This window comes from Enhydra lutris, unplaced genomic scaffold (assembly GCF_002288905.1).
Source record: "Enhydra lutris kenyoni isolate GAN:26980312 unplaced genomic scaffold, ASM228890v2 scaffoldscaffold44, whole genome shotgun sequence".
Classification (NCBI taxonomy): Eukaryota; Metazoa; Chordata; class Mammalia; order Carnivora; family Mustelidae; genus Enhydra; species Enhydra lutris.
Genome location: NW_019154128.1, coordinates 15,043,369 through 15,070,471, shown reverse-complemented (window position 1 = coordinate 15,070,471; position 27,103 = coordinate 15,043,369). Strand labels below are relative to the sequence as shown.

Below are 27,103 nucleotides of genomic sequence, written 5' to 3'. Positions count from 1 at the left end.
TCCCAGGGTCCTGGGATCGAGCCCCACATTGGGCTCTCTGCTCTGCAGGGAGCCTGCTTCCTCCTCTCTCTCTCTCTCTGCCTGCCTCTCTGCCTACTTGTGATCTCTGTCTGTCAAATAAATAAATAAAATCTTAAAACAAACAAACAAACAAACAAACAAAAACATAGGAGACCCCAAAGAGAGGCTTCACTGTTTTTCAACCACAAAAAGGAAAGAACAATTAACTGCAAATTCTGAATATAAAATCATCCAATCGTCCTTCAGGAATTAAGAGAAAATAAAACAATTACTACACATGTTAAAAACAAAACAAAAGGAACTTTGGCTAGCAGACTGATCCTTAGAAATGACTGAAACAAACATTCTACCACCACCTGATACTCAAGATAATGGTATTTAAATCTGGGGAATAAAATATTTTAAATTTTCTAAATTGAAGTAAGATTTCCACACTCACACAAAGTGGTAAAATGCTGACACCAGAAGACTTTTTAAAAGTCACTTACATATGCTGTCATACCCAGAGAAACAATTATAAAAATCATACAAAAAAAGAAATTTTTTAAAAACTACAAGTAAACCAAGACAGAATTGTAAAAAATGTTCAAGTAACCTGAAGGAAGGTAAGAAAAAAGAAAGTGGAACAAGACCAATGAAAATAAATAGAAAATAATAAAATAACTAAGTAAGTGCTTAACATATCAATTATTACTTTAAATATAAATAGTCTAATACTAATCAAAAAACATACTGGCAGAGTGGATAAAAGAAGACTATCAAACTATATGTTACTTATAAGAAATTTACTTTTTAAAAAAAAGATTTATTTATTTGAGAGAGAGAGAGAGAGCACATGCTTGTGTGAGCACAGGTGGGGAGAGGCAAAGAAAGAGGGAGAGAAAGTCTTTTTTTTTTTTTAATTTTTTAATTTTTTATTTCTTTTCAGCGTGACAGTATTCATTGTTTTTGCACCACACCCAGTGCTCCATGCAATCCGTGCCCTCTCCAATACCCACCACCTGGTTCCCCCAACCTCCCATCCCCCGCCCCTTCAAAACCCTCAGATTGTTTTTCAGAGTCTATAGTCTCTCATGGTTCACCTCCCCTTCCAATTTCCCTCAACTTCCTTCTTCTCTCCATCTCCCCTTGTCCTCCATGCTATTTGTTATGCTCCACAAATAAGTGAAACCATAGGATAATTGACTCTCTCTGCTTGACTTCTTTCACTCAGCATAATCTCTTCCAGTCCCATGCATGTTGCTACAAAAGTTGGGTATTCATCCTTTCTGATGGAGGCATAATACTCCATAGTGTATATGGACCACATCTTCCTTATCCTTTCGTCCGTTGAAAGACATCTTGGTTCTTTCCACAGTTTGGTGACTGTGGCCATTGCTGCTATAAACATTGGGGTACAGATGGCCGTTCTTTTCACTACATCTGTATCTTTGGGGTAAATACCCAGTAGTGCAATTGCAGGGTCATAGAGAAGCTCTATTTTTAATTTCTTGAGGAATCTCCACACTGTTCTCCAAAGTGGCTGCACCAACTTGCATTCCCACCAACAGTGTAAGAGGGTTCCCCTTTCTCCATATCCTCTCCAACACATGTTGTTCCCTGTCTTGCTAATTTTGGCCATTCTAACTGGTTTAAGGTGGTATCTCAATGTGGTTTTAATTTGAATCGAAGGAGATAAAGTCTTTACCAGACTCTGAGCTGAGTGTGAAGCCCAACAACAGGGCTCGAACCCATGACCTCTAGATCATAACTGAGCCAAAACCAAAAGTTGAATGCTCAACCAACTGTGCCATTCAGTGCCCCAAGAAATTTACTCTAAGTATAACACTGGTAGACTGCAAGTAAAAGGATGGAGAATTAAGAAGGGCATGTGTTGTGATGAGCACTGGGTGTTATACACAACTAATGAATCATTGAACACTACATCAAAAACTAATGATGTACTGTATGGTGACTAACATAACATTAAAAAAAAAACTAATGATGTACTATATGTTGGCTACCTGAACATAATAAAAAACTGATCCCAACTAACTTAAAAGAATTGAAATCATACATAGTGTGTTCGATGACCATAGTGGAATCAAACTGGAAAGAGATTATAGAAAGACAACACAAAAAACTCTAAACATAGAATTAAACAATACTTTTATAAATAATTCATGGGTTAAAGAGGAAGCCTTAAAGGAAAGAAACACACTTAGACCTGAATGAAAACAAAAACACAACAAATCAAAATATGTGAGATGCAGCTAAGACAGTGCTGGAAGGGAAATTCTTTTTTTAAGATTTTATTTATTTATTTGACAGAGAGAGACAGGTCATAAGTAGGCAGAGAGGCAGGCAGAGAGAGAGAGGGAAGCAGGCTCCCTGCTGAGCAGAGAGCCCAATATGGGGCTCAATCTCAGGACCCTGAGATCATGACCTGAGCAGAAGGCAGAGGCTTAATCTACTGAACCACTCAGGTGCCCTGGAAGAGAAATTTTTGCACTAAATGCTTATGTTGGAAATGAGGAAGTATCTCAAATCAACGGTAAGTTCCTAATTCAAGAAATTAAAAAAGAAGAACAAAATAAAACTAAAGCAGGCAGAGGGAAGAAACAATAAAGAGCAGAAATCAATGAAATTGAAAACAAAATATCAGAGATAATCAATTAGATAAAACTGGTTTTTAGGGGGAGGATGCACCAATAAATCTGATTAAACCTCTAACAAGACTGAAAAAGAGAGAATGAGAGGGAGAAAATGAAAGAGAGAGGACAGAGCATTAATATCAGAAACAACATAGTGGACATCACTATAGATCTTGCAGTCATTAAAAAGGTAATAAAGGCATACAATAAATAACTTTGCACTGACAAAGTTCACAACTTAGGAAAAATAGACCACTTCCTTAGAACTACCAATTGCCAAAATTCAACCAACATAAAATAAACATTAATAGCCCTAAAACCATCTTTTTCAAATTAAATTCTTAATAAAGAAGTCCTGGGAAAAAAATCTCCAGGCCCAAATGGCTCCATGATAATTTTATCAAATATTAAAAAATGAATTATACCAATTTCTTCCAGGAACAAAAGAGGAGAGACAACATCTCAACACATTTGAGGAGGATAATATTAACCTGATACCAAAACCAGACAAAAACAATGTTAAGAATTGCATCACTATATTGTACACTTGAAACGAACATAATATTTGTGTCAACTGTACTCAAGTTTTTAAAAAAATTAAGTAACTATGATGAAAAAGAAGCAAAACAATAGAAACAGACTCATAAATACAGAGAACAATCTGGTGGTTGCCAGAGGGGAAAGGTGCAGGGCAGGAAGGAAATAAGTGAAAAGGATTAAAAGGTACAAACTTCCAGTTATAAAATAATTAAGACAGGTGATACAATGTGCACACAGGGAATATGGTTAACAGTAATTAACAACTTCATATGGTGAGATAGTAGCTAGATTTATTGTGGTCATTTTCGGATGGTGGCTTTGTGATGTATATAAATGTGAAATCACTATGATGTACACCTAAAGCTAATATGGTAATATATATCAACTACACATCAATTAAAAAATGTGGAAAAACAGAACTAAGAAAAAAAGAAAAACTACAGACCAATATCCTTCATGTACTTAGAAGATACAAAACCCACAATGGAGTATTAGCAAACCAAATCCAGCAAGGTATTAAAGAGTTATACATGGAGAAAATATGGAAGTAGAAAATATTCCAGACACACAGGTTGATTAACATTTGAAAACCAATCAGTAATCCACATATCAATAGACTAGCTGATTTTTGGCAAACATACAAAATTAAATGTATAAGTATAGCCTTCTTAACAAATGGTGTTAGAGTAACAACTATGGGGAAAAAAATCTTCAAGTAAAAGTTGCATTTTATTAAAAAAAAACATAACAACCCAACCTAACTATATGACTAAAGGAGCTGGAAAGAGGAGAAAAAAGTCTAAAGCCAGTAAAAGGAAGGAAATAATAAAGATTAGATCAAAAATAAAGGAAATACAGACCAAAAATAGAACAGATTAATAAAACCAGGAGCTGGTTCTTTGAAAAGATCAACAAAAATTGATAAACATTTAGCTAAACTCATAAAAAAAAGGAAGAGACATCAAATAAATAAAAGCAGAAACCAAAGAAGGAGAAATAATAACCAACACCACAAAAATACACAAACAAAAAAAAAACCTGTAAGAGATTATGAAAAATTACAGCCAAAAAATTGGACAACCTAGAAGAAATGGATACATAATCTTCCAAAACTGAACCAGGAAGAAATAGAAAATTTGAACAGGTCAATTATTAACAATGAAATTGAAGCAGTAATCAAAAACTCCTAACAAATTATGTGAATTCTACCAAATATTTAAAGAGAAGTTTTATTTATTCTTTTCAAACCATTCTAAGAAACAGAAGAGGAAAGAACATTCCAATTTCATTCTACAAGGGCAGCATTACTCTGATACCAAAACAGGACAGGAGGAGCAAGATGGCGGAGGGGTAGATGAGCTAAATTTCATCTGGTCCCAGGAATTCACCTAGATAGTCATCAAACCATTCTGAACACCTACAAATTGAATAGGAGATAGATGAGAAGAAGAGCAGCAATTCAAGGAACAGAAAAGCGACCACTTTCTGGAAGGCAGGATGTGCAGAGAAGTGAATCCAAGGCGATAACATGGGAAGATAGACCACAGAGGGGAGGGGCTGGCTCCCAACAAGCCGTAGAGCAGTGGAGCATAAAATCAGAACTTCTAGAAGTCTGCTCCATGGAGGGATGTCAATGCAGAGGTGAAGCAAGGGGTGGAGCCCCTGCTGGGACAGTGTGGTCTCAGGACCCTCAGGGTCACAGAAAGACCAGGGATGCCTAAGTGCGGCAGAGCTCCCAGGTATCAGAGCAGGGAAGCTGGCTGCAGAGACAGAGCCGAGGAGTGGGCTTTCAGCTCAGGGTTACCAAGGCACAGTTGGACCACTGCTCTTTGAGCAGGGACCCCACAAGTGGCAGCTCTGGGGAGACCCCCCCCTTCCTCCTCTGGGAGGAGCAGTGCAGGAGCACGCTGAAGAAATCTGCTGGGTTTGGAGACTCCAAACAGGGCCATGGGCCAAAGATGGAAACACTCAGTCACAGGCCGGGTGAGCACAGAGTGCAGCCGGAGACCAGGGAGATGGAAGGGATTGACTGCTTTTCTCTGAGGGCACACTGAGGAGTGTGACCCTGAGCTCTGGAGCCCACTGGCCAGAGACTAGGAGGCTGCCATCTTCATTCCTGTCCTCCAAAGCTGTATGGAAAGCATTCAGGGAACAAAAGCTACCAAGAGCAAACCTGAACAGATTGGCCCCTGGCAAGGGTGGTGCAATTGCACCTCAGGCAAAGCCATTTAAGAATCACTGCAAGAAGCCCCTCCCCGAGATCAGCAAGAACATCCAGCCAAGATAAACATTACCAATCAATGAGAACTGCAAATTACCCGTGCTAAGAGAATATAGCACACAGAATTCAGGGCTTTTCCCCCATGATTCTGAAGTCATTCAAAGTTAATTTTTTTTTATTTTTTGTTATATATATATTTTTTAATGTTTCCTCTTTCCTATTTTAACCTATTTTATCGATACCTTTCTAAAAATCTTTTTAAATTTTTCATATTCTGTCCCTTCATTGTATTTAACCTTTTTTTTTTTTTTTTTGTATATATGTAAGTTTTTTTTTTCTTTAAAGTTTTGGGATACAGTTTCTTCTAGAAGACCAAAATATACCCTAAATCTAGCATATGGCTTTGTTCTAGTCTCCAGCCTGATCACATTCTCTCCTTTTTTTATCTTTTTTTAACCAACTTATCAATTCCTTTTAAAAAATCTTTTTAAATTTTCATCTTTATAGTCATTTTATCTCTTCATCATGTTTACCCTTATGTACATATAAAAATATTCGTATAAAAATATTCATATAGATATAGATATATATGTTTTTCTTTCTTTAACATTTTGGGAGGCAGTTTCTTCTAACAGACCAATACACACCCAAAATCAAGTGTGTGGCTCTGTTCTATTCACCAGCCTAATCATATATATATTTTTTTCTTTTCTTCTCCCCCTGGTTTCAGGTCTCTTCTGATTTGTTTAGTGTCTATTTTTCTAGGGTCATTGTTACCCTTTTAACACTTTGTTCTCTCATTCATCTATTCTTCTCTGGACAAAATGACAAGATGGAAAAACTCACCTCAAAAAAAACAAGAGGCAGTACCAACTACTAGGGACCTAATCAATATGGACATTAGTAAGATATCAGAGCTAGAGTTCAGAATGATGATTATAAAAATGATAGCTGGGCATGAAAAAAGCACAGATCATACTAGAGAATGACGTTCTGGAGAAATAAAATCCCTTTCTGGAGAAATTAAAGAACTAAAATTTAAGCAAGTTGAAATAAAAAAAGCTATTAATGAGCAATCAAAAATGGAAGCTCTTACTGCTAGGATAAATGAGGCAGAAGAGAGAATTAGTGATATAGAAGGCAAATGATGGAGAATAAAGAAACTGAGAAAAAGAGATAAACAACCGCTGGATAATGAGCAGAGAATTTGAGAGAGAAGTGATGCCACAAGATGAAACAATATTAGAATAATTGGGACCACAGGAAAAGAAGAAAGAGAGAGGGGGCAGAATGTACATTGGAGCAAATCATAGCAGAGAACTTTCCTGATATGGGGAAGGAAACAAGCATCAAATTCCAGAAGGCACAGAGAACTCCCCCTGAAATCAATAAAAATAGGCCAACAACCCGTCATTTAATGGTTAAACTTACAAGTCTCAGAAACAAAGAGAAAATCCTGAAAGCAGCTCAGGACAAGAGGTCTGTAACATACAATGGCAGAAATATTAGATTGGCAGCAGACCTATCCACAGAGACCTGGCAGGCCAGAAAGGACTGGCATGATATATTCAGAGCATTAAACCAGAAAAATATGCAGCCAAGACTACTACATTCAGCTAGGCTGTCAATGAAAATAGATGGAGAGATAAAAAGCTTCCAGGGCAAAAAAAACTAAGAGAATTTACAAACACCAAACCAGCCCTACAGGAAATACTGAAAAGGGTCCTCTCTAAGCAAAGAGAGAGCCTAAAAGTAACATAGACCAGAAAGGAACAGAGACCATATGTAGTAACAGTCTCCTTACAGGCAATACATGGCACTAAATTCATATCTTTCAATAATTAGCCTGAAAGTAAATGGGTTAAATGCCCCAATCAAAAGACACAGGGTATCAGAATGGATAAAAAAAAAAAACAAACAAACAAAAAAAAAAAAACAAGACCTATCGATGTGCTGTCTACAAGAAACTCATTTTAGACTCAAAGACACCTCCAGATTTAAAGTGAGGGTGTGGAAAACAATTTACCATGCTAATGGACATCAAAAGAAACCTGGGGTGGCAATCCTTCTATCAAACAAATTAGATTTTAAGCAGAAGACTATCATAAGAGATGAGAAGGACACTATATCATAATTGAAGGGTCTATCCCACAAGAAGATCTAACAATTTTATTTAGTTTATTATTTTAACTATTTTTATTAGCATATAATGTATTATTTGCCCCAGGGGTACAGATCTGTGAATCATCAGGCTTACACATTTCATAGCACTCACCATAGCACATACTCTCCCCAATGTCCATAACCCACCCAACCTATCCCTACTCCCCCCCACCCCCCAGCAACCCTCAGTTTGTTTTGTGAGATTAAGAGTCTCTTATGGTTTGTCTCCCTCCCGATCGCATCTTGTTCCATTTTTCCCTTCCCTACTCCCCAAACCCCCCACTCTGCCTCTCAAATTCCTTTTATCAGGGAGATCATATGATAATTGTCTTTCTCTGATTGACTTATCTCGCTCAGCATAATACCCTCTATCTCCATCCATGTTGTTGCAAATGGCAAGATTTCATTTCTTTTAATGGCTGCATAGTATTCCATTGTATATATATATACCACATCTTCTTTATCCATTCATCTATTGATGGACATCTAGGTTCTTTCCATAGTTTGGCTATCATGGACATTGCTGCTATAAACATATGGGTGCATGTGTCCCTTCAGATCCCTACATTTGTATCTTTAGGGTAAATACCCAGTAGTGCTATTGCTGGGTCATAGGGTAACTCTATTTTCAACTTTTTGAGGAACCTCCATGCTGAAAATCTAACAATTTTAAATATCTATGCCCCTACTAAGGGAGCAGCCAATTATATAAACCAATTAAGAACAAAATCAAAGAAACACATAGACAATAATACAAGAATAGTAGGGGATTTAACATTCTCCTCACTGAAATGAACAGATCATCTAAGCAAAATATCAACAAGGAAATAAAGGCTTTAAATGACACAGTGGACCAGACAGGCATCACAGATATATTCAGAACATTCTATCCCAAAGCAACAGAATACACATTCTTCTCGAGTGAAACTGGAACAGTCTCCAGAACAGATCATACCCTAGGAAACAAATCAGGTCTTAACCAGTATCAAAAGATTCGGATCATTCCCTGCACATTTTCAGACCACAATGCTTCGAAACTAGAACTCAACCACAAGAGGAAAGTTGAAAAGAACGCAAACACATGGAGGCTAAAGAGCATCATAGTAAAGGATGAATGCGCCAACCAGGAAATTAAAGAGAAATTTTTAAAAATTCATGGAAACAAATGAAAATGAAAACACAGCTGTTTGAAATCTTAGGGACACAGTAAAGGCGGTCCTGAGAGGTAAGTATAAAGCAATACAAACCTGTCTCAAGAAACAAGAAAGGTCTCAAATACACAACCTAACCCTACACCTAAAGGAGCTAGAGAAAGAACAGCAAAAAAAGGCCTAAACCCAGCAGAAGAAGAGAAATAATAAAGATCGGAGCAGAAATCAATGAAATAGAAACCAAAAGAAGAGTAGGACAGATAAACGAAACTAGGAGCTGGTTCTTTGAAAGAATGAATAAGATTGATAAACCCCTAGCCAGACTTATCAAAAAGAAAAAAGAAAGGACCCAAATTAATAAAATCATAAATTAAAGAGGAGAGATCACAATCAACACCAAAGAAATACAAACAATTATAAGAACATATTTTGACCAACTATACACCAGCAAATTTGACAATCTGGAAGAAATGGATGCATTCCTAGAGATGTATGAACTACTAAAACTGAACCAGGAAGACATAGAAAACCTGAACAGACCCATAACCAGTAAGGAGATGAAGCAGTTATCAAAAATCTCCCAACAAGTAAGAGCCAGGGCCAGATGGCTTTTCAGGGGAATTCTACCAAACATTTAAAGAAGAATTAATACCTATTCTCCTGAAGCTGTTCCAAAAAATTGAAATGGAAGGAAACTTCCAAACTCATTTTATGAGGCCAGCATTACCTTGATCCCAGACAAAGACCCCACTGAAAAGGAGAATTACAGACCAATATCCTTCATGAACACAGATGCGAAAATTCTCACCAAAATACTAGCCAATAAGATCCAACAGTACATTAAAATGATTATTCACCACGACCAAGTGGGATTTATTCCTGGGTTCCAAGGTTGGTTCAACATCCACAAATCAATGTGATACGTTAATAAAAGAAAGAACACGAACCATATGATACTCTCAATAGATGCTGGAAAAGCATTTGACAAAGTACAGTATTCTTTCTTTTTTTTTTTATCATGAAAAAAAATGTATTTAGATTTAGCCGGCTGTACTCCGTTTAGATGATCCCAATTTTGTTGGCAACATCCAAAGCATCATAGTCAGGGGCCAGTTGAACATATGCCTTCTTCTCTCCATCAGGCCCGATCAAGGTGTTGACCTTGGCCACATTAATATCATAGAGCTTCTTCACAGCCTGTCTGATCTGGTGCTTCTTGGCCTTCACATCCACAATGAACACAAGTGTGTTGTTGTCTTCTGTTTTCTTCACGGTTGACTCAGTAGTCAGGGGGAACTTGACGATGGCATAGTGATCAAACCTGTTTCTCCGGGGGACGCTCTTTTGAGGGTATTTGGGCTGTCTTCGGAGACGCAGAGTCTTGGGTCGTCGGAACGTAGGTGATGTGCAGATATTCCTTTTTTTTTGTGACTGTGGATGCCTTTCAGCACCGCTTTCTTGGCCTTCAAAGCCTTTGCTTTGGCTTCCGCTTTGGGAAGGGGAGGGGTTTCTTTCTTAGCTTTCAGCGCCATCTTTGTAAAAGGGAACTACAGCATTCTTTCTTGATCAAAACTCTTCACAGTGTAGGGATAGAGGGTACATACCTCAATATCATCAAAGCCACCTATGAAAAACCCACAACGAGTATCATTCTCAATGGGGAAAAACTGAGAGCTTTTCCCCTAAAGTCAGGAACATGGCAGGGATGTCCACTATCACCACTGTTATTCAACATAGTACTATAAGTCCTAGCCTCAGGAATCAGACAACAAAAAGAAATAAAGGGCATCCTAATCGGCAAAGAATTCAAACTCTCCCTCTTTACAGATGATATGATACTTTATGTGGAAAACCCAAAAGAGTCCATTCCAAAACTGCTAGAACTCATACAGGAATTCAGTAAAGTGTCAGTATATAAAATCAATGCACAGAAATCAGTTGCATTTTGTATACACCAACAAAAAGACAAAAGAAAGAGAAATTAAGGAGTCGATCCTATTTACAATTGCATCTAAAACTGTAAGATACCCAGGAATAAATCTATCCAAACAGACAAGGAATATGTACTCAGAAAACTATAGAATACTCATGAAAGAAATTGAGGAAGACACAAAGAAATGGAAAAACATTCCATGCTCATGGATCATTAGAACAAATACTGTGAAAATGTCTATGCTACCTAGAGCAATCTACAAGTTAATGCAATCCTTATCAAAATACCATCAACTTTTTTCAAGGAAAGGGGAGAAATAATCCTAAAATTTAAATGGAACAAGACCTTGAATAGCCAGAGAAATGTTAAAAAAGAAGAGCAAAATTGGGGTATTAAAATTCCAGACTTCAAGCTCTATTACAAAGCTGCAATCATCAAGACAGTATGCAACTCGTACAAAAACAGACACAAAGATCAGTGGAAAAGAACAGAGAGCCCAGAAATGGACTCTTGATTCTATGGTCAACTAATCTTTGACAAAGTAGGAAAGAATGTCCAATGGAAAATGGTATTGTGAAAACTGGATAGCCACAAGCAGAAGAATGAAACTGGACCATTTCCTTACACCACACACAAAAATAGACTCAAAATGGAGGAAAGACCTCAATGTTAAGACAGAAATCCATCAAAATCCTTGAGGAGAACATAGGCAGAAACCTCTTCGACTTCAGCCACAGCAACTTCTTCCTAGACACATTGCCAAAGGCAAGGGAAGCAAGGGCAAAAATGAACTATTGAGACTTCATCAAGATTTAAAGCTTTTGTACAGCAAAGGAAACAGTCAACAAAACCAAAAGACAACTGACAGAATGGGAAAAGATATTCGCAAATGACATATCAGATAAAGGGTTAGTATCCAAAATCTATAAAGAACTTATCAAACTCAACACCCAAAGAATAAACAATCCAATCAAGAAATGGGCAGAAGACATGAACAGACATTTCTGCAAAGAAGACATCCAAATGGCCAACAGACACATGAAAAAGTACTAAGCATCCCTCAGCATCAGGGAAATACAAATTAAAACCGCAATGAGATACCGCCTCACACCAGTCAGAATGGCTAAAATTAACCAGTCAGGAAATGACAGGTGTTGGCGAGGATGCAGAGAAGGGGGAACCCTCCTACACTCTTGATGGGAATGCAAGATGGTATAGCCACTCTGGAAAACAGCATGGAGGTTCCTCAAAGAGTTGAAAATAGAGCTTACCCTATGACCCAGCTATTGCACTACTGGGTATTTACCCTAAAGATACAAATGTAGTGATCCAAATGGGTACGTGTACCTGAATGTTTATAGCAGCAATGTCCACAACAGCCACACTATGGAAAGAGCCCAGATGAATGGATAAAGAAGATGTGGTATATATATATACAATGGAATCTATGCAGCCATCGAAAAACCCCTGAAATCTTGCCATTTGGAATGACTTGGATGGAACTAGAGGGTATTACGCTAAGAAATAAGTCAATCAGAAAAAGACCATTATCATATGATCTCCCTGATATGAGGAATTTGAGAGACAAGACAGGATCGTAGGGGAAGGGAGGGAAAAAATGAAACAAGATGAAACTAGAGAGAGAAACAAACCATGAGATACTCTTTTTTTTTTTTTTTTGAGATACTCTTAATCTCAGAACAAACAGGGTTGCTGGAGGGGTGGGTGGTGGGAAGGATGGGGTGGCTGAGTGATGAACATAGGGAGGGTATGTGCTATGGTAAGAAAAAAATAAATAAATGAATAAAAATAAAAAGAACCCAAAACCAGATAAAGACACTATGAGAAACAACAACTACAGGTCAGTATCACTGATGAATATAGATGCAAAAATTTTCAACAAAAGATTTTCAAACAGAATTCAACAAAACATTAAAAAAAAAAAATCACTCAGCACAATCAAATGGGATTTATTCCCAAGATGTAAAGGTGTTTCAATATTCACAAATCAATGTGATACATCACATTAAAAAGAGAAAGGATAAAAACTGTATGGATCATCTCAATAGATGTAGAAAAAGCATTTGACAAAGCACAAATGATAAAAACTCCATTCATGATAAAAACCTCTCAACATAGTAGGGTTAGAGGAAATATACCTCAACGTAATAAAAGCCATATACGAAAAAACCACAGCTAACACCATACTCAATGGTGAAAATTGATTAACTTTTCCTCTAAGAGCAGGAAAAAGACAAGGATGTTCAATCTCACCATTTTTATTCAATGTAGTACTAGAAGTCTTAGCCAGACCAATTACATAACAAAAAGAAATAAAAGGCATCCAAATTGGTAAAGATGTCAAACATTCACTATTTGCAGATGACATGATACTTTATATAGAAAACCCAAAAGACTCCACCAATAACTACTAGAACTGATAAGAGAATTTAGTAAAGTTGCAGGATACAAAATTAACATAGAGAAATCTATTTCATTTCTATACACTCATAATGAAGTAGCTAAAAGAAAGAAAACAATCCCATTTACAACTACATCAAAAACAATCAAATACCTAGTAATAAACTTATCACCAACGAGGTAAAAGACCTGTACTTTGAAAACTATAAAACACCAATAATAGAAATTGAAGATGACACAAGTGGTAAATATTCCCTGCTCACGGATTAGAAGAACAAATAATGTTAAAATGTCCATATTACCCAAAGCAATTTAAAGATTTAATGTAATTCCTATCAAAATACCAGCAATGTTTTTCTTAGAAAACAAATAATACTGACATTTGTATGAAACTACAAAAGACCCTAAATAGCCAAAGCAATCTTGAAAAAGAAAAAGCTGGAGGTATCACAATCCTGGATTGCAAGAGCACAAAGCTACACATATCAAAAAGAATGCTACTGGCACAAAACAGACACACAAATCAATGGGACAGAGTATAGAGAGTCCAGAGAAAACCCACACTTTTATAGTCAAATAATCCATGGCACAGGAGGCAATAATATAGAGTGGGAAAAAGCCTCTTTGACAAATGGTTCTAGGAAAACTGGACAGCTACATGCAAGAGAATGAAACTGGTCAACTTTCTCACACTATAACAAACATAAATTCAAAAAATGATTACAGACCTAAATGTTGAGACCTAAAGCTATAAAACACCTGGAAGAAAACATAGGCAGTAATTTCTTTGACACTGGCCACAGAGACATTTTTTAAAGATCTATCTCCTCTGAAAAGGGAAACAAAAGCAAAATTAAACTATTGGGACTATATAAAAATAAAAAGCTATGCACAATGAAGGAAACAATGAACAAAATGAAAAGGAAATGCAAATCAAAACACAAGAAGACATTACCTCACACCTGTTAGAATGGCTGGAATCAAAAAGACAAATAACAGGTATTGGTGAAGATGTGGAGAAAAGGGAACCCTTGGGCACTGCTGGTAGGAATGTAAATTGGTGTGGCCACTCTGGAAAATAGTATAGAGGTTTCTCAAAAAATTAGAATTATCATATGATTCAGCAATTCTACTTCTGGATATATAGCCAAAGAAAACAAAAGCACTAACCCAAAAAGATGTATGCACCCCAATGTTCACTGCAGCATTATTTACAATAGCGAAGATATGGAAGCAACCTCAGCATCCATCAATGGATAAATGGATAAAGATGTAATATATATACATATTACAAACACACACACACGAATATGATTCAGCTAGAAAAAGAAAGAGATCTTGCCATTTGTCACAACATGGATGGATGGACTGTGAGTACATTATGCTAAATGAAATAAGTCAGACAGAAAGGCAAATACTATATGGCTTCACTTATACGTGGAATCCTAAAACAAAACCCACAAAAAACCAAAAAACAAAAAACAAACCAATTTCATAGACGCAAAGAGCAGACTGATTGTTGCCAGAGGTGGGGGATGGGGAAGTGGGCAAAATAGGTGAAGGGGTCTAAAGCTAAAAACCTCCAGTTATAAAATAAATAAAGTCATGGGGATGTAATATACAGCATGGTGACTATAGTTAATACTTTACTGCATATGTGAAAATTGCTAAGAGCATAGATCTTAGAAGTCTTCATCATAAATGTTTTTGTAACTGTGTGTTGTGACAGATGATAACTAGACTTACTGTGGTGATCGTTTTTCAATATATACAAATATCAAGTCATTATGTTGTACTCCTAAAACCAAAATAATGTTTGGATCAATTATATGTCAATAAAGCAAAAACAAAACCAAAAAATCCAACAGGTTTAGGTTCCTTTTAAAATATTATGTGGATTTAGTTTTATTTTATCTTCTTGCATTGAAGGAAAACCTATAATGAGAATCAAACCATTTTGTCCACTGATACCTGCATGAAGGACTTTCTTTTTCTGAATCTTTTGATTTGAAAGATCCTCTGGTAAGTACAACATATTTAGGGATGACACTGGTGTTGACTTGACATCAGAATGAAGTTTTGCACATTTTTCTGGGGTTGAAACCATAGAACAGATTTCTTTTTGATGCCTGTTTTGATTTAGACAAAAAATAGAAGAAAAAAAAGAGGAATAAGAGGAGAGAGAAAAAGACAAAATTTCTATCAAGAAGGCAGAGTTAGAGCAATAAAATCATGTTGAATGCTACAAACTAAAGGAGGGGGCCTCCTGTGGTCTGGTTAATTCAAGAATAATCTTTTTCCCCACCCAAAGCAGAAGTGTGAACAGGGGCCCTGATGTGGAGTCATTAGATACGGCTCACATCACAGTTCTGTTCCTTTCTGGCTGTGTGGACACGGTAAAGTCCCTCAGTCTTTGAACTTCATCCTCCTCCTCCTCTAAAAACTGCAGGAAATTCAGGTGTGCGCTGACTCTATGGGACTGATGTGAGAATTAACATAAGGAAGAGCCAGTTGTAAACCAGAAAGCCTTACAGAAACCCCTTTCTCTAACCAAAGGGTTGAATAGCTAGCTCTTACAAAAGCCAGAGAAGTGAAATCCTTGCCTTGGACCCCCTGTGCCAATTTCAGATCACAGGAAACCACTCCTGTGAAGATCTGGGGCCAGGAGGGACCCTAGAAATGCCTGAGAATCCTCCCAGATATATCTTTTCTGAAGCTCTGAACATAGCAACCACAGAAGGGAAAGTTTCCAGAACAATCTCCTGCTCCAACACTGCAAAGCATGGCCTCCTTCCTTCACCCCCGACCTGACTGCCTACTTTGTAGACCACCCCCAGTGTTCCATAATCATGTACGTCTATATGCCCCACCACACTGTTCATCTTGTGATGGAAGGGACTGGGTTTGTACTCATCTGTGCATCCCAGTTTGCCTGGCACATGGTCTGTACTCCACAATGTTGGAAAAAAAGGAGGAAGGGACTAGAGGAGATTATGCTTAGTGAAATAAACCAAGCAGAGTCAATTATCATATGGTTTCACCTACTTGTGGAGCATAAGGAATAATATGGAGGACACTGGGAAAAGAAAAGGAAAAGTGAATTGGGAGAAATCGGAGGGGGAGACAAATCATAAGAGACTGTGGACTCTGAGAAACAAACTGAGGGTTTTGGCGGGGAGGTGGTGTGGGGTTAGGTTAGCCTGGTGGTGGGTACTAAGGAGGGCACGTATTGCATGGAACACAAACAATGAATCTTGGAACACTGAAAAAATAAAATTAAATTTAAAGAAAAAAAGAAAGGAAGGGTGAGGAGATTGGAGGCTGAAATGTTTTTCACCTGGTAGAAAGCAAGAACAAGGCAATTTGTTTTTGAGTGTAGGTAAGTCAGTGAATTAACTTTTCCTAACGTTCTAAGGATAGAAACATGCTACCTGTAGAATGAGGCATTGAGCTTTATTCTTTCTTTATGTTAATTTAGAGCTCTTATTATATAACAGTCATATCCTTGTTTAATCTCCCCAACAACCCTCTGACTACCATTATTCCCATGTTGTAGATCAGGAAACTGAGGCTCCACAAGGTTAAGTAACTCGCCTAAATTTACCCAACATGTAATGGTGGGAAGCCTGGATTAAAACACTTCTCTGCATGACTCCAGAACCTGCCTTATCCAGCCCCTAAAAAAGAAATATAAAAAATATAAAAAAGAATGCATCCACTACTAATGAATGTCAGATAGAGTCAACTGACTAAGCCAACTTCCAAACAATGGCTGGTAAGGTACAGAGGGTAATTCACACTGAGGCGCTGCCCATTTATTTGACTGTTAGTTTATTTGTTCAAATTCTCTGCATTTAGAAGTTGTATCTGAGCTTTTCCAATACTTTAAAAATAATGCTGTAATATCTCATTATGAGATGGCCCAGTATAACATTTATCTTTTTTTACTGATTCCATTGCTCGTGCCATGCTCCCTGCCCATATTAATGCTGAATTTGCTAAGAGGAAGACAGTGAATTTTGATGAAGATGAAATCCTGATTGATAAATGTATTTTTTTTTTAAGATTTTATTTACTTGACAGAGATCACAAGTAGGCAGAGAGGCAGGCAGAGACAGAGGGGAAAGCAGGCTCCCCGCTGAGCAGAGAGCCCGATGTGGGGCTCGATCCCAGGACCCTGGGATCATGACCTGCGCCGAAGGCAGAGGCTTAACCCACTGAGCCACCCAGGTGCCCCTGATAAATGTATTTTTAACTTCTTTCCATTAGCTATCACGCTTTAAAATAAAAAGACATCCTCCTGATAGAGTATTTATATGAAGCTGTGATATTTGAGTATCTGTACAATGTTAAATTGTTTTAATAAGATTTGACACTTTTCTGAGCATCACAGTGGTTCTGATTTTTGTTTAAAAATTACTAATTAGAGACATATTAGAATATAGGGTAGAAAAAGACCTGAGACATTATCTATCCCAAATCCTACCACCATAGCTGCCATTTTAAAGAGGAAACCAAGACTCATCAATGGACAGGTTTGGAGAGAAGTCAGGGATTCACCAACATCACACAGAGTGAAGTCCAGACCCCTGGGCCTCCTAATCCCTGAGTCCACTCTCTTGCCCTACACAGCACTCCTGCTGTGCTCTATGACTGTTGGGGTTGGGGGGTCCATCCACACTGAGTGGAGATAAACTGTTAACACTATTCTAAGTGGCACGCAAAGATTTCAGAACTTACATATAAAGGTAAATATGTGGCCTCCTTAAGCCATATATTAGATAATTAAATTATTAGATTATGCCTTCTCTTTTCTTAAGAGAAATTCTAACATAATCATGCAATGTGATTCTTTAACCCACTGAGCCACCCAGGTGCCCCATGCTATATGATTCTTTACACTAAAGGAAATCCCAAAAGTACCACAGAAACAAGAGGTGTCAAGGAGAGTGAGCAGAGCATCTGAGAGGACCCCAGTGATGAGGAAAACAGGGGCTTTGGCACACTCACTTATTGTCCCCTTCCTTTTCTCCATTGTACCACCAATCCATGATTAAGGACTCTGAATAAAGGTCTTGTACCTTCTCCAGGTCACTTTGTCCCTGCTCCATTTCCTTAATTAAAAGAGTCAAATCTTCATTCTGCCAAAATGAGAGGTAAATATATTGTGAAATTGTATAAAAGAGTTCAAATTTCAAACATTTCTAACAGAAAACCAACTATTTGAGGAAAAGAAGAATTAAAGGATTTCATGTCATTCTCATACTATTCCATTTTAATAAACAGCTTTATTGAAATATAACTCATATACAATAAACCAAACGCATGTGAAGTGTACCATTTGAAAAGTTTTGACATTCACACCTGTGAAATCTTCAGTGCAATCAAGAGAACAGACATATCCATCATCCCCAAAAAGTTTCCTCAGGCCCCCTTGTAAATTTGCTACCCTCCCTACCCCAAAACCCATTTCCCTCCAATTCCTCATCAACTACTCATCTTCCTTCTGTCACATTAGTTTTGATTTTCTAGAATTTTATATAAATGGAATCATACAGTATGTATTCTTTGTCCAGCTTCCTTCACTCATATAATTATTTTGAGATTCACCCATGTTGCAGCATGAAGCAAGAGTTCATTCATCTTTATTTTCTTTTATTACTTTTTTAAATTTCTTTTCAGCGTAACAGTATTTCATTCATCTTTATTGCTGAGTAGCATTGGACTATATACTGAATACCAAAACTTAGTCACCTATTGAGAGACATCCTTGGGCTATTATAAACAAAGCTATGAACATCTGTGTACAAGTCTTATGGACATCTGTTTTCATTTCTCTTGAAAAAATGTTTATTTTAATGTGATTCACATTGTCCATTCTATCTTGGTTGATTTCTGGTAGTTTTTGTTTTGTGTGGAAGTGGACCTTTTTTTCCTAAGTTGTCAAATATGTGAATGTAAAGTTGTTCACTGTATTCCTCTTACAATATTTTTGATGGCTGTAAGATCTGATAGCCCCGTTCTGTCTTTATCAGCCTTCCAAGATGTGTTTTCAATTCTCGAGCTTTTTTTTTTTAAGAAACAGCTTTTTCTCTCATTGATTTTCTCTATTGTTTTCCTAATTTCAATTTTATTGATTCATACTCTTATCCACATTGTTTTCTTCCTACTGCTTGCTTTGGGTTTATTTTGCCCTTCTTGTTCTAGTTTCTTAGAGTAAGAACTCAGATTGTTGATTCAGTAACTTTCCTTGTTCCCAACAAGCATTTAGTGCGATAAATTTCACTCCCACTGTGTTAGCTGTATCCCACATAGTTTGATATATGGTTTTTTTGTTTTCTTTTGGTTCTAAGTATTTTTAATTTCCTTTGAGATTTTCTCTTTGACCAATGGATTATCAAGGACTGTGTTGTTTAAATTCCATGTGTTTAGATATTTTCATGCTGTCTATTATTAACTTCTCATTTGATACCATTATGGTCAGAGAACAAACTCCATGGTTTCAGTGCTTTTATTTTTTTTAAGTTTTTATTTAAATTCCAGTTAGTTAACATAGAGTGCCATATTAGTTTCAGGTGTACAGTATAGTTACTCAACACTTCCATACATCAGCTGATGCTCATCACAACAAATGTGCTCCTTAATCCCCATCCCCTATTTCACCCATTGCCCACCCCCCCACCTCCCCTCTGGTAACTACTGGTTTGTTTTCTATAGTTAAGAGTCTGGTTTTTTTTTTGTTGTTGTTGTTGTTGTTTTGTTTTTTTTTTGGTTGGCCTCTCTCTTTTTTCCCCTCTGTTCATTTTTCTTCTTAAATTCCACATATGAGTGAAATCATATGGTATTTGTCATTCTCTGACAGACTTCTTTCACTTAGCATAATACTCTTTAGCTCCATCCATGTCACTGCAAATGGCAAGATTTCATTCTTTTTTATGGCTGAATTAAATTCCACATCTTTATCCATTCATCAGTTGATGGACTCTTGGGCTATTAATCTGTAATTACTTAAACTGTAATTCACCTATTATAGTCAATGCTTTTAAATCAGCTGAGGTCTGTTTTATCACCTGTTGTACAGCCCATCTTAATAAGTATACCATGAGCACTAGAAAAAAATTTGTATTCGGCTGTTGTGGTGGGGAGTATTTTATCTGTGGCAATTAGATCTTGTTGGTTGACTGTGCTGTTTAGATCTTCTCTGTCTTGCTGATTTTGCATCTAGTAGTTTCTGTCATTTGCTGGGAGAGATGTGTTGAAGTCTACAAGTATAATTTTGTATTTGTCTATTTCTCCTTTTGATTGGGATAATTATATCATTTACATTTAAAGTAATTATTGATGTGTTAACAGTTCTGTTATTTTATTATTTGTTTTCTACTTGTTTCATTGGTCTTGCTCCTCTGTTTCTTTCCCACCTTCCTTCAGGTTACTTGAACTTTTAAAAAAATAATTCTATCTTGATTTATTTGCAGTGTTTTTGAGTATATCTCTTTATATTGTTTTCATAATGGCTTCTCTGAGTATGGACAGCATATGTATGAGACTTTTAACAGTCTACTAGCATTAACATTTTTCTATTTCAAGGAAAATATGGAAACCTCACTTCCACTTAGGTCCCTTTACCTTCTTTACTTTTAAATTATCACTGTCTTGAATATCACAGAATGCTATAATTTTTATTTCAATCACTGAATATGATTTCATGAGGAAAAGGACACTCTATTACATCTACTCATATTTTTGCTCTTTCTCCCTTCTTTCATGATGCTCCACAATTTCTTATTTTTCTATTTCCTTTTGCCTGCAGAACTTCCTATAGCCAATAAAAAGAGTAGGGCTTCTAGCAACAAATCCTTTTAATTTGTATTTCTCTGAGAATATTTTTATTTCCTCTTCATTCCTGAAGGATAGTTTTGTCCAAAATATGTTGTCAACGGTTCTTTGCTTCCCACACTTGAAAAATATTGTGCCACTTTTCTGGCCCCCTTGGTAAAATCCACTCTCAATTTGATGTCATTTCTTTTGGGCTATTTTAAAGACTTTGTCTTCGATTTTTTAAAAAAAAATTTTATTGTGTTATGTTAGTCACCATACAGTACATCATTAAATTTTTGATGTAGTGTTCCATGATTCATTGTTTTCATATAACACCCAGTGCTCCATGCTGTACATGCCCTCCTTAATATCCACCACCAGGCTCACCCATTCTCCCACCCTTTCCCCTATAAAACCCTCAGTTGGTTTCTCAGAGTCCACAGTCTCTCATGGTTCATCTCTCCCTCTGCTTTACCCCCTCTTCACTTTTCCTTTCCTTCTCCTAATGTCCTCCATGTTATTCCTTTTATTCTAGAAGTAGGTGAAACCATATGATAATTGACTTTCTCTGCTTGACTTATTTCACTCAGCATAATCTCCTCCAATTGATGCATGTTGTATGCATGCATAAGCTCCTCTACCCATGTTGATGCAAAATTGAGTACTCATCCTTTAGGATGGCTGAGTAATATTCCATTGTATATATGGACCACATCTTCTTTAATCCATTCATCTGTGGAAAGAGCCAAGATGCCCTTCAACAGACGAATGTCTTTGATTTTTGAATGTTGAAACATGGTGTGTCTTGGCATGGATTCCTTTGGGTTTATCCTCTTTGGAGTTTACTCAGCTTCTTCAATCTGTATGTTTATATCTTTCACCAAATTTGAGGAGTTTTCAGTTATCTTTCCATGTAGTCTTTCAACCCCCCTTTCTCTCTTCTCTCTGGGGAACTCCAATGATACTAATGTTGGATCTTCAGTTATTGTTCTATAGGTCCCCATGGTTCTGGCTTCTTTTGTTGTTGTTGTTGTTGTTGTTGTTGTTGTTTTTCAGTATGTTCTCTCCATTGTTCAGACTGGCTGAATTCTATTCTTGGACCTCAAGTTCACTGGTAAAATCAAGTCATTTCCACTCTCACCATTGAGCCCACCCAGTGAGTTTACTTGCTATTATAGCTTCCAGTTCTATAATATCAACTTGGAAATTTTTATAACTTCTACACCTTCACTGATATTTTCTATTTGCTCATTTGTCTCCAAATAACTTATAATTGATTGCTGAAGCATTTTTGTGTAGGTTCTTTAAAATCTTGATCAGGTAATTCCAACATCTAATTCATCTATCTCAGTGTTGGGATCATGTGATGGTCTTGTCTTGTTCAAGTTGTGATTTTACTGTTTCTTGGTATGATGAGTGATTTTTTTACTGTATCCTGAACATTCTAGCTATATTGCGTTATGATACTCTGGGTCCTATTTTAAAACTTTTATTTTAGCTTGCAGTAACCCTGTTTAAATTTAGCATGTGAGACTTTAGTCCTACTTTTGTGGGCTCTTGCTCCAATGGCAATTTAATTTTCAGAGACTTTTTTACATTATTTTGGTCTTCTTTCAATCTGGTGTTGCTGGGGCTCCCACTAGTCTCTGCTGGTACTGTCTGAGCAGGCAAAAGGAGTTTCCCCTAGTCAGACTGCCAGGTGTTTCTTGGTGCCTCTACAACTAGTGTCCCCTGGGTGTCCTGTGTCACTGGGTAGCTTAGGAGGCATAGGAAGAAAGTTTTCCTGGAATGGACCTCTTGCTCTGGCTGAGGTTTTCTTGCCTATTCTTACCATACACTCTAATGCCTCTGTGCAGAGAAGAGTCTCAGATCTGTGGGGGAAAAGAGGCTTCCAAAACTAGGCCACTTGTGGCTGTGTCTCTTTGGCTAGTCTTGCCCACCTACCCCAGTGAACCTGTTTTTACAGTATACTTTTTATACATTTGGGGACTCTCTTAGCTAAATTTTACTTTCTTTGGGGCACAACTGTGTATCTAGTGGATTTTTTTTCCAGTTATTTTCATCAAGGCAGGCTGCCACAGTGTTAGGAGTTCAGGAATTGGGAGTTCAGTTCTCTTTATGTAGGCCAGTAATCTCTACTTTGTTCACAGTGAGAAATCCTAAGGGTAGGGAGTCAGAGTACAGAGTAGCCCCAGATAGCACTGCCTCCTTTGGTCTTATTGTTGCTGAATGGGGACTGAGAATCAGCTCTCCACTCAGAAAAGACCACAGTGGGGGTTACTCCCCTTCCACACTTCATTTATTTTTATTCTGTTGGGTGTTAATGGAGGCTCAGCACCCTATCGACCCTCACTGGCAGCAGGGATAGGGGGAAAGTGGAGCATTGTCTATCTGTAACTCACAATTCCTTTTTCTTTTTCATTGATGTTGAGTGTTTGTGGAAGTTCATCTCGTTGCTGAGTCCCACTGAGATGAGGGCTGTAGCAAAGTACAGTAGTGACTGGACCATCCTCACATTGCTTTGTTAAGTCTTAGAAATGCCTGGTGGGATAGAGACCCAGTTTGCCATTGGATTCCATGGTGGGAGAATCAGAGCACTGCTGCCTTCCACTGGAGAGGGGATGGACAATAAGCTTCCTTCTCAATCTTCTGATACTATCCTAGCATGGGAGTTAGAGCACCACCTACTCTATCGGGGTCTGGAAAATCAGCTTTCCATTCAGCCCTACTCACACTACTCTGACAGTGAGGGATGGAAGATTAGCTCTCTGGTCAGTTCCTTGATACCACCTGGCAGAGGGATCAGAGCACCATCGCTTGCTTCCCGGTATTGTGGAAAATCAGCTCTTTGTTCAGCTCCACTCAAATCTCAGGGAAAGGGGTGCAGTTTTTCCATTGTTGTATGGCTGGATTATAGCAGATATTGCACAAAAGGTTTTCTGGAGCACCTGGGTGGCTCAGTGGGTTAAGCCTCTGCCTTCGGCTCAGGCATGGTCTCAGGGTTCTGAGATTGAGCCCTGCATTGGGCTCTCTGCTCAGCGGGGAGCCTGCTCCCCCCACCCCTCTCTGCCTACTTGTGATCTCTCTCTGTCAAATAAATAAATAAAAATTTAAAAAAAGAAAACAAAAACGGTGTTCTATTTTTAGGTCACCTTCTTCCCAGTCCTTTGACTAGAGAGAATAAGCTTTCCTTGGGTCATTTTTTTTTAATCTGTGCCTATTACAGATTCCAGGCTGGAGGGTTCAGCAGTGCCCTCTCTGGGATATATTGGAAGGCATTAACAAATCCCCCAAGACTTATTGTCATATAATCCTTAAGTTCTGAGGTCCCCAGTAAGTCCTCCTTCTTGTCACCTTTCAGAGTATTCCTATGCTTATTTGTTGTGTTATGTCCAGGACTTTTTTTAGCTTAAGATGTAGGACCTAGGAGGAATGGGACTATACCTTTGTTGTGGGAACTGGAAGCCCCTCCAGTAATTTATCTTATAATTATATGCAAATAACAAGGGGAAAAAAGTCTTATATATCTACCCATGCAGTTACCATGCAGCTATCCATGAAGGTATCCTTCGGTTTTCATTCCTTAGTGTAGATCTGTATTTCCATCTGGTATGCTTTTCCTTCTACTTGAAGTACTCGCTTTAACATTTCTTATACTGCAGGTTTATTGGTGACGAGTTCTTTCATTTTTTCTGTATCTCCAAAGTCTTCATTCCACTTCCCTTTTTGAAAGATATTTTCAGGGTATAGATTCTACACAGAGCCTTTTTGTCTTTCAGTACTTTAAAAATATCACTCTGCTTTATTTCCACATGCATTGTTTCTGATGAGAAATATGCTGCTATCCTTACCTGTGTTCCTCTGTACCTATTTGTCTTCTTTCACCCTATTCGTTTAAGACTTTTCTCTTGTCATTACTTCTGAGAAGTTTAATTCTGATATGACTTGGTGTGCTTTTCTTCATGTTTCTTGTGCTTGGCATTCATTGTGTTCTTGGGTCTGTGGGTTTATAGTTTCCAACCAAACTGGAAAAATTCTGGCACTATTGTTTCAATTATATATTTACTAGCTTTCTTGAATTTTTCCATGGCTCACTTATGCCCTATTTTCTGCGGTTTTGTTTGCTTGTTTATTGCTTTAATTCTCTTCTCTGTGTTACATTTTGGATAGTTTCTATTGCTGCCTTGCAGTTTACTAGTGTTTTGTTCTGCAATGTCTTACCTGTTGTTCCTCACATTCCATGTATTTTTTACCTATGTTTTAGTTATCACCTCTAAAAATTTTATTTATGACTTACTTATATCTTTCATGTCTCTTCCTTTTTGAACACAGCAAACACAGCTACAATAACTGTTTTAATGCTCTAATACTAACATCTGAGTCAGCTATGCATATGTTTTAATTTTTCTGTTTGCTTTTTCTCATTATGGACCTGTATTTTCCTGCTTCTTTACATACCTGGTACTATTTGATTGGATGTCAGAAATAGTCAATTTTACTTTTTTGGGTAATGGATATTTTTGCTTTCTTATACTTATTCTTGGGTTTTGTTCAGGGATGCATGAAATAGTTTGATTCTGTCAGGTCTTCATTTAAGGTTTTCTAAGCACACCTGGGGCAGCATTTGGTTGTCCATACTCCTGAGGCAAGACCCTTCTTTATACTCTACCTAATGCCTACTGGATGATGAGGTTTTCCAGTCTAGCTGGTGGGGTTATAGTCACTATTCCCTGCTCTGTGTAAGCTCAGAGAGGTCATTGTTCCCTCCAATCCTTTCAAATGATTCATTCCCCAGACTCTGGTAGTTTCTTCAAATATAAGCACTGATTGATATTCTGGCTTGTCCTGGATTTAAAGTGACTCCACAGGACAGACAATAAGACAAAAAACGTTCTCTAGAAGGGCAATCTTGAAATGTATTTCCTCAGGCCAAGATTAAAGGACTGGAGAATATAATTTTATTTACTCTCTCCCATCAGCCTATTGGAATGAAATGCTTTATCAGATGGTCCCATGGTTATACAGTCTGAGAGGTCAGGAGACAACTACCTAGGATCTGAATTTTTCTTAAGTTTCCACAAATCCCTGTAAACAGCAGTGGTTAACAATCTACAGGTAGGGACCTTCTGGTATGCTTGTTAAAAACACAGATTCCTAAATTTGGCAAAATGTTGATAATTATTGAATCTGACTAATGGGTACATGGGATGGGGTCCACATACTCTTCTACTTTTGTGTATGTTTGAAACTTTCCATAATAAAAAAAAAACCTAGAAGAAAACAAAATATATTAATTAAGGTTCCTGTGCCTCTATGCTTAAAGCCTAATTTAGCAGCTCTGAAGTATGACCCAGGAATCTGCATTTTCATAAATGCGTTAGTTCAGATGGTCCTTGGATCACATTTTGTAGTACACGCTTGGGTGATTTCATTTGCTCAACTTGTCTTTATGGTAGCAATTTTCTCAACTAAGTTATTGTCCATTGGCCTCCAGTCTGTAATGCCCAAATTAATGAATACTCTCTTATATTAAGATCTTACCTGAACAATCCCTGGAGGACACAGATCCTTACAGCCAAAATTATAAAAATGGAACTCTCCCCCAGTCAAAGAAGCAAGCTCACTCAAAAATCCATTTGCAATCTCATCATTGTAATTGAAGGAGATGGTGTAAATAGGAATTTTCTGAAAAACTTTGACTTGGTCTATAACCATTTCAGGTGGCTGAAATGATACATTTTGAGGGGGAAACAGGGAGATGGAAAGTGAGAGGGAGAGAAAGAAAAAATAAAATGTGAAAATCCTTAGTATTTGCTATAGACTGTGAGATTCTCAACTAGTAATTCCTTATACAGTGATGAATGGCTTCTTGGAAAGGTGTCAATTCAATAAAATAAACAAAGCAAACACTGCCAGATGGTGAGAGTATGAAGACCAATGACTCAGCCCTTGCCTCTGTGGGCTCACAATTTGGTATAGAAACAATTCTTGAAGAAAGATGTGACTAACCAAATCACTCAATTTTAAGTGTACCTGAGCCTAGAGTTCATGCTTTTAAAATGCTGAGCTATACTTTAGAGCACTGAAAGTATCAGGGTGGAACACCTGGCTATTGGGATTCTACAGAGTGAAGCTACTGGATCTCAATATGGCTTCCCAAGCATCTACTTGAAAAGAGCATCTTCCAGCTTCAGGTAGATGA

At 37.5% G+C, this 27,103-nt stretch overlaps 1 protein-coding gene across 1 annotated transcript in view; it reads right to left on the bottom strand.

The window, feature by feature from the left end:
• LOC111155902 (von Willebrand factor A domain containing 3B) overlaps positions 1 to 27,103 on the bottom strand; it is a 214,990-nt gene that overhangs the window by 62,121 nt on the left and 125,766 nt on the right. The window contains exons 13-15 of the mRNA XM_022516368.1: positions 26,443 to 26,625; positions 18,094 to 18,224; positions 15,055 to 15,212 (exon numbers count right to left, since the gene is read on the bottom strand). Of these exons, the coding sequence (XP_022372076.1) occupies positions 15,055 to 15,212; positions 18,094 to 18,224; positions 26,443 to 26,625 (472 nt within the window). The remainder of the gene's footprint in view (positions 1 to 15,054; positions 15,213 to 18,093; positions 18,225 to 26,442; positions 26,626 to 27,103) is intronic.